Below are 8,004 nucleotides of genomic sequence, written 5' to 3'. Positions count from 1 at the left end.
CCTTGGTCGTGTCCGAACCAATGCGACACCTTTTGATAGGCGAAAGCCACCAGATCACTTGGGGACATGGTCAAGTCTGAACCAGTCACGCCTCTTAATCGGTCTAAGGCCACAGAATCACTTGGGGGCTTGGTCGAACCCGAACCATTGCCACGCCTTTTGATCGGCATAAATGCCACGGTTTCATTTGGGGACCCGGCTGACTTGAACCATTGTCACTCCTATTGGGGGCTTGGTCCTGTCCGACCGTGGTAACACCATCTGATCAGCTCAGTAAAGCATGTTTTTGCAAACGGTTTTTATTATTGCCTTTGCTTCTATATTTTTTCATAACTGTTATTTGATTTTTTGTTGCGTTTTTTAAACCGACATTGTTAATCCGGTTCAAACTGTCAATTACAAATTGGCGGAACACGGTTAAATCCTAATCCGGAGACTATCTGCCCGGTTTGATTTTATGTTACCATCTTATTATGGAGTAAACCGGTGTTCATTAACCCAGCTTGACTTTCAATTACAAATTGTCAGCACATGATCAAATCATAATCCAGAGACTATCCGCCCGGTCTGGTTTGACTACGAGTCGCCAGTATTATATATGGTTAAACCGGTGTTTATCACAACCCGGTACGGTTTTATCATAAACCGGCACAATGTGAAAGGAGATATCATTACTCAAGATTGGAGTTATCACCATTACTACAAAAAGTTGGTAAACCAATGATGTGATTCAATGTCACAGGTATGATATATTTCATTGGTTATTCTTAAGTGCAGCCTTGGTTACAAACCTGGGTTATATGTTGGGCATTATGACCCGTCCGGCGGTAAACCGCCAGGACACTTTAAACTTGTTGTATGCAGAGACAGGTTGAATAAAGCATGATGATAAATTATCCGGTGTTTGTTAACCCGGCCTGGCTTTGGACTATAAGTCGCCAGTACATATTTGGATTGCGCCATTGGAATCATGCGCTTATAAATCATTGGGTTATATTATTCAAATAGCCAAACTTGGCTGAATTTTCATTATGATATTGAATGAATAAGGTTTTCCATACCAGATTATATTATCTTGAATAGCCAACACGGCTGGATTTTTATTATGGTTATCAATAACCAATATGATAATTGAGGTTTTCAAAGTCGCTTTTAGCGCAATGGTTATCATATTATTAATGGATATGATTTATTCTACAATTGAAGGAATAGTCCCGAGTCGCTACAGGCTTACGACCCGGCACTTGGGGGCTACATTATTTAAATTGAGATTACATCAAATGTGCAAGTCTCATGTCGCTACAAGCATGCACCATGACACTTGAAGGTACAAAGCTTTTTATTCATTATATTGAAGGGTCCACTGCTCAGTTGGTAAAGCACAAGGCTCTTAACCTTGTGGACGTGGATTCAAGTCCCATGATGGGGGGTTACATCATATGATGTTATTTTCATTGAAGTATATATTAAGTCCCAGCTCAAAATTATCTTACTGAGCCGGCTCTTGGGGGCTACACATCATTGCTCAAATCTACATGATTATACCTACAAAGTCCCTGCTCATTATTGCATAATGACCCGGCCCTTGGGGCTACACTGGTTGAAGTTTTTATGAGTATAAGACAATTACAAGTCCCAGGTTGCTGCAAGCATGACAACCCGGCACTTGGGGGCTACATAGTATGGAGTATTCAGTTTTTACTAGTCACTGGGATGAACAACATGGATTTCTTTGAAAGTGGCAGTATTTATATTAAAGCAAAAGTCTTAAGCCACCACTTTGTTCTGCTCAAAGACTTGGGGGCTACAGGTATTATATTATTATGGAATAAATATTTTCAAATTCTCTGATTGAGAAAACTAGGTTGAACCGGCGTCACCAATCATTATGCCCCTGTGGCTGCAACCCGATAGTCTTTGGCAATGATAAAACCGGCAAGTTCTACATCTTCAAACCGGTTGAATATCAGATGAATACTTCAAGACCAATATTTCTTAAACCGGTGCTTTGGAAGCCGACTCAAGTGGATTATTCTTCACAATATTTTTTCTATAAGAAGCCAACATCAGGTTATTGACCCAGATTTTCTAGGAGGAAATGACAAGGACTAAGGATGATCAGATGCCGATTTACAAGAATTCTTAATCCGGAGCACAACCTGTCAAATTTGTTCTTGTGTTTATTTTGCAGCATAAGTTTACCATGGATAAATCCAAGCTAAACTTGGGGGCTAATGTCGGGGATATACCCCGCGGCGTAAACCGGCCGGAAGTTTAACCCGGCCGGACTTGGCGGTTTATCTGAAGACCCCGCTGGCACTTGGCGATTCACCGGGCGACCCGTTTGGACCTGGCGGTTCACGACTCATTGGTAACCCGGCAGGTGGGTGCGAGGAGCGACAAGACCTGGTGGCCCAACGGGCGGTTCATGAAGGCCGGTTCATACTATGGTGGGCCGGTTTAAGAGGAAAGGCATAAGGAATATTTGTCTTACAAGGAGTTAGGACCTGGACTTGTATCCGGTTTGTATTAGAGATAGACTAGTCCTAATCCTAATAGGACTCCACATGTAACCCGCCCCTTCAACATATATAAGGAGGGGCAGGGCTCCCCAAAGAGGGACAAGGGACAAGCTACAAGCAAGAAGAAACAATCTTAGGGCTAGACACAAAGAGGAGAGCCGGTTTACGGCGACTCCCTCGTGATGATAATGAGACCTAGCCTCAAACCGCATGTAGGGTTTTTACCGGATGATGTTTCCCGGGGCCCGAAGCTGTCTAAATCCCTGTCTTGTGTTGCGTCTCTCGATTCCGCTCAGCCCCTCTCAAGCTACCACATAGATGCGTTGGCCTCGCGACTAAGTCCTGACACTAAGGACATCTGACGTGACAAATCCACGACACCTTTGCCACAAGATCCCTCAGGTGCTTACACTTGGTGGTGGAAGAGAGACACTTCCCTTTCGTACTGTTGGCAACACCCTCCTTTTTGGCCTTGCCAACAACGCTGCTCCGTCCACCGCTTCCTCGGTCCACGCCGCTTCTGCCCCTGTTGTCGCATCTGTGACCCCTCGCTACACATCATTGAATGGCTTTGGCTTGGTTGTAGAGGAATAAGAGGAAACGGAGCAGCTCAAGAGCTAGCAACAATGATGGGAAGGCTCACGGGGAGGAGGAGAAGATAGAGGACGGGCAACGAAATGTGGAATGAGCCTGCATTTGTTGTGACCTCCCCTTTATAGCCGCTCAGGACGCCCAAGCGCCGGCTTGGGCGTGGTGGCACATGCCTACTGCATCGATAGATTCGCCCACTACACGTGTTGCAGGCGCAAAGATCAAGGCGCCATCATAGCCAAAAGGAAACTAAATCGATAGCATTTGGTTGTTCTCCTACACTTACGACGGCAATGCTGGGATATGACCATCGTGAAGCCCTAGGACACCTTGATCCCTGCGTGGGGCCAGACCCGTTTGATCTGGGTAGATACGACGTATCTCTTTTGACCGGATGGTCAAGCCTAGCTGCGAGGGATGACGTCACGCCACCCACAACGCTTCGCGGCATGTCCATATGGGAATCTTACAGGTCATCGTCCTCGTCGGAAGGGAAATCAGAATGATTGAAAGTCGGATGATCGTTCAATTGAATAAGAAATCAGACTCCAACTAACCCGTCAATTTTCGGTCCTCGAGCTGTTAGAGAAACCAAATTAAGATGAAGCAGCTTTATCTACTCATCTAGCAAAAGGAGAAAAAGGAGACCGTCAAGATTTTGCCCTGGGCGATGCAGAGAGGGTGCACGGTCAAATTCAGGACAAGCCCGAAAGCTACCGACGATACATAGTACCAGGGGTGGCCTGTTAACTGAGAAGTCGGTCACCAGGTCGGCCTCAAGGCACAACATGCCGAGGCATAGCCCGGGCCCCTCTTCCCGCGTGAAGCGCGCCTTCCAAAAAATCTATCATCTTTACATACAAATTAGGTCTACTCTAGTGCTCTATGCCGGTTAGTCGATCAGGTCTTGTCCCACTTTATAAGGGGGGTCTACGGGATAGTAGAGACAGAACAATCTCCATCCATCAGCAGTTCACCAGCTCGTGTGCTATCCCCTCTGGTACTACCAGACTCGCCCACCTTGTTAGTACAAGTATCATCAACATGCTCTCGCAATGCTATCCCCTCTGGTACTTCCAGACTCACCCACACCTTATCAGTACTATTGCCCACATCTATGAAGCTTGATTGGCCATTCACCCTACGTGAGGGCTCCAATGAGGGTTCCCCACTTTGGACACCCATGCACCCGAACCAGTGGTTGGGGGTCAGGGGTGTTGTTGTATATACCATTGACCCTAAAGTCTCCTAACGAGAACTCCAAAGCTCAAAATATATTCCATTCTTCACAAAATTTTGCACACATTTAGAAGACATAAACATGTTTTATGTAATAAAAAAAGAGAGCTAAATTTCATTTAAGCTCATGGTCGAGAATGCCTTCCCCCAACAAATAACTGCAACACGAAGATCAAAAGCAAGCATGAAGAACCAAAGCAGACACAAAAATCATGAGCAGCATACGAGGGTGAAACTTCAACCGTGTCAAACCTTACAAATTACTCCCTCCGTCCCAAAATATAAGATCATTTTTGACACTATCGATGGTGTAAAAAATGATCTTATATATTAGGACTTAGTGTCAAAAATGATTTTATATTTTGGGACGGAGGGAATAGCAAACTTATAACAAGTTGCATGCACGATTAGATGTCCACTTTCTAGTTGTCGTATTTCCTTTCAATTTAATCTCTCAGCTTTCATCAGCTACACTTGGATCAAAAAGGAAGGCAAAACAGAAGCAGTAAAACCGCAGAAAGCTCCTAAAAATTACAACAATATAGGAAGAAATAACACGCAAGAAATATTTCTGCAGCACCCACTTATTTTTCAGTCTTGCGCCTTTTCTTAGCAGCAGTTTCAAGATTCGGCATTTTCTTAGCAGCAGTTTCAATATTCGGTATTTTCTTATCAGCAGTTCCATTGTTCGGCCTTGCACCTTCCTTTCCAGAGTTGTGTCTCTGGTCTTTGTCCTTGAGACGATTCTGCGACCTCTGTAAGAAACAACCAGTGCAAAGAATATCAGGATAGTGGGTGTGGAAGCACCAAGCAACTTTAAGAACTAAGACCAATACAGGACAAACAAAATTGGACTATTGTGGTTTCTCAAAAAAAAAAATGAATATATATCCGTTCGCCAAAAAAATCGGATTATTCTGTGTCCATCATCTTACTGTAACCTCCATGATGGCATGCTGCTGGAGATCATTTCAGCGCAGTCCAGTCTGCCTTTTAATATGGCGCCTAAAAGCCTTCGATGTGTATTGTGCCTAGATGCTAATACAACTACGGAGGATGTGATCCCATACCTTCTGTCTTCTCCGATTTTGTCGCTGCCTGCCTGAATCCTTCTTGGGCTTTTGTACTTGCTGAACATTTAGCAGGTATAAACAGATTAAATTCCATATGAAATACAAATCCAGATTTAGAAAACATTTCTGTTGCACAAAATCAGTAATTTCAACGAGTGCCAACACCTGAGCAAGAGCTATAGTTCGGGCATGTCGTTCAGCATGTGTCTCTGCCTCCTCCTCCAGCTCACCATCACTGTTGAGCACCATCTTAAGCCTACCTTCTCCCAGTAGTTTCTTTGATCGAGCATGTCTCTAAAATAGAAAAAAATAAAATGAAGAAATGTGGCAACAGTAGCATTCACAAGTGACAGCAAGTAACTCTTATGAATTTTCAACAAAGAGAGGTAACTCTTATCATTTGTCTTATATATGTAGAACAGCAAGCCTTCTTCATTTGACGTCTAACAGGTGGGAAACATTATAGTAGCTTTCTGAGTTACATACCTTTGATTCAAGATGTACCCTGACCATCTCCTCACTTAAGCACATGATTCTGGGACAAAGCTTGCACTTATACACAGATTTGCACTTCAGAATGTAGTTACTGAAATCGACCTCAACAGCGTCATCCTTGTTAACAGCACCTTTGGCAGAATCAGCATCACCACTTGATGCTTTCTTAACAGGCAAACTGATTGCTTGGTATTGTTCATACACCAGACTGCTGTTCTCATCTGAAAGTAAACCTATAGTTAGTCGTTAAAGTTGCTTGAAGAGAGTACAATCATGTGATAACACTAATTAACCAATAGAGCGACTTATGCTAATATTGAAACATTACATGGTATGTTTAGGTAATGATACTTCACATTGAAGTTGTCTAACTCTATGTTCAATCCTCCAATACCCCAACACAGTATACTGAGATCAAATTCCACACCCTACGGTCATTGACTAGTAAACTTAGAACCCATTGGTAACATCCTAAGGTAACACAGAGCAGTTCTTAGTTGCCAAACAACAAGGTGGAGGCAGCATAGGAAGACAATTGTGCTTCTCTTAGCATGAAAGTAGTTTTGTGAGATGACACTAAAAGGCTAGTGTTCCTATGTTCGAAAAATACAAACAAAAGGTCCCTCAAGCCTCAAAGACACTAAACAAGGCAGTGAAACACCTGGAAAGGCAAGAAAAAGGGTGATACCACGGACCACGACAATACTTAACTCCCAACATCTCGTACGACAGAATCTAATACGGAAGACAGAAGTGTCCTGGTATGTAATCAAAGACAGTATTAGCTATACTTCACTACAAGAGAGAGGGTAACTTAGCCCAAATCACAGCTTTCTTCGAACCTCCTTTCCATCAAAAAATACAATCTCTACTAATCCAAATTGAAGGGGACATGAAAGCGAGAACGAAGAATACCTGCACAAGGACTATCAACATGATGTCCAGAGCTATCCTCACTTTGGTATCCTGAACCTGATAGACAGGAGCAACCAATGAGAAAAAGAACACATTACAATATCTGCACATTAATGTATTATAGTGATTCGTGAACCATCAAAACCAACAACATGCAACAGATATACCATGCAAGAATATTAAACAAATACTGAGGCTTTGGCAGGACAGAGCAAATCAACAACAGCAAATGATGATTACTCTACTCCGGTGGTTTTAATATGACATCACCCTCTGAGGGTTGCACGCTCAGTATATGAAGCAATAGTACAGGTCGAATATGTCCATGGAATCAAAGTCGAATATGTCCATGGAATCAAAGTGAGCAAATTCACTAGTACAAACAAATCGGCTACGCATGACGCATGGAGAATGACCTGAACAGCGCATGTAAATGGCACCAAGTAGATAGTAGTAATAAAGAAGAGCTTACCCTCATCTTCCGCCTGCTCATCTACTTCCGTTTCCTGTTCTTCCCCCGACTCCACCTCCGCTTCTTCATCATCATCTTCTTCTTCTTTTACTTGTTCTTGATCCTCTTCTACTTCCTCCTCCGAGACCTCTTCTTCCGCGGGGTCGCGGTCCGAATCTGAACCCGACGAGGAGGAGGACGAGGAGGCGCTATTGTCGCCGTGGTCTTGCCTGAAGTAGCGCCTCTTGATCATCTTGCCCGATGCCGCCGCCGCCGCCGCCGCCTGTTCTCTCGGGTGAGGTGGTTTTGGGGGTTATGCTGGACGAAGCAGAAGACGGCGTAGGAGGGAGGGCTGTGTAGGCGCAGAGAAGCCCAGGCCGTTCGATCTAGGTCATACGCCAGTTCCTCTTCTTTTTATTCCGTGCGTTGGGGCTCAACAGCTCGTCCGATGGACCGCCAAGCTGAAGCTGGTTCCTTTTGCCGATTGGGTCTTCTTTCCGGTTGGGTGTGTACAGCGCTCTGCTTCTCGCCCAGGCGGCCCAGCTCGCCCGCTCGACCGCCTACGCCGGGGGGTTTTCCCGGTTGGGTGTACAGCACTCGGCTTCCTTCCTGTGCCGTTTTTCTCTATTTGCTTTTCTTTTTATAATTTATTTATTTTATTATTATTTTTGTGGGGTTTTTCTATTTTTTACAAAAAATCTGTGACCACTTTCAAAAT

At 44.1% G+C, this 8,004-nt stretch overlaps 1 protein-coding gene across 1 annotated transcript; it reads right to left on the bottom strand.

The window, feature by feature from the left end:
* Positions 1–4,565: 4,565 nt before the first annotated feature.
* On the bottom strand, positions 4,566–7,668 carry LOC119337916 (putative E3 ubiquitin-protein ligase RING1a). The gene is made up of 6 exons (XM_037610181.1): positions 7,308–7,668; positions 6,836–6,892; positions 5,912–6,141; positions 5,591–5,719; positions 5,423–5,482; positions 4,566–5,107 (listed from the first exon to the last, which is right to left on the bottom strand). The coding sequence occupies exons 1-6, from the start codon at positions 7,537–7,539 to the stop codon at positions 4,937–4,939; spliced, it is 879 nt and encodes a 292-aa protein (XP_037466078.1). The 5' UTR covers positions 7,540–7,668; the 3' UTR covers positions 4,566–4,936.
* Between the last annotated feature and the right edge of the window lie 336 nt (positions 7,669–8,004).

The sequence above is a fragment of the Triticum dicoccoides genome, chromosome 1B (assembly GCF_002162155.2).
Source record: "Triticum dicoccoides isolate Atlit2015 ecotype Zavitan chromosome 1B, WEW_v2.0, whole genome shotgun sequence".
Classification (NCBI taxonomy): Eukaryota; Viridiplantae; Streptophyta; class Magnoliopsida; order Poales; family Poaceae; genus Triticum; species Triticum dicoccoides.
This window is presented reverse-complemented; position numbering and strand designations above follow the sequence as displayed.

Bases quoted from the DNA above. Each gene is read 5' to 3' on its own strand.
- LOC119337916 (XM_037610181.1), bottom strand. From the start codon at position 7,539: ATGATCAAGAGGCGCTACTTCAGGCAAGACCACGGCGACAATAGCGCC. The intron at 6,893-7,307 runs GTAAGCTCTTCT...CCTGTCTATCAG, and splicing joins TGAGCAGGCGGAAGATGAGG to GTTCAGGATACCAAAGTGAG. The intron at 5,720-5,911 runs GTATGTAACTCA...TTTCTATTTTAG, and splicing joins GGGTACATCTTGAATCAAAG to AGACATGCTCGATCAAAGAA.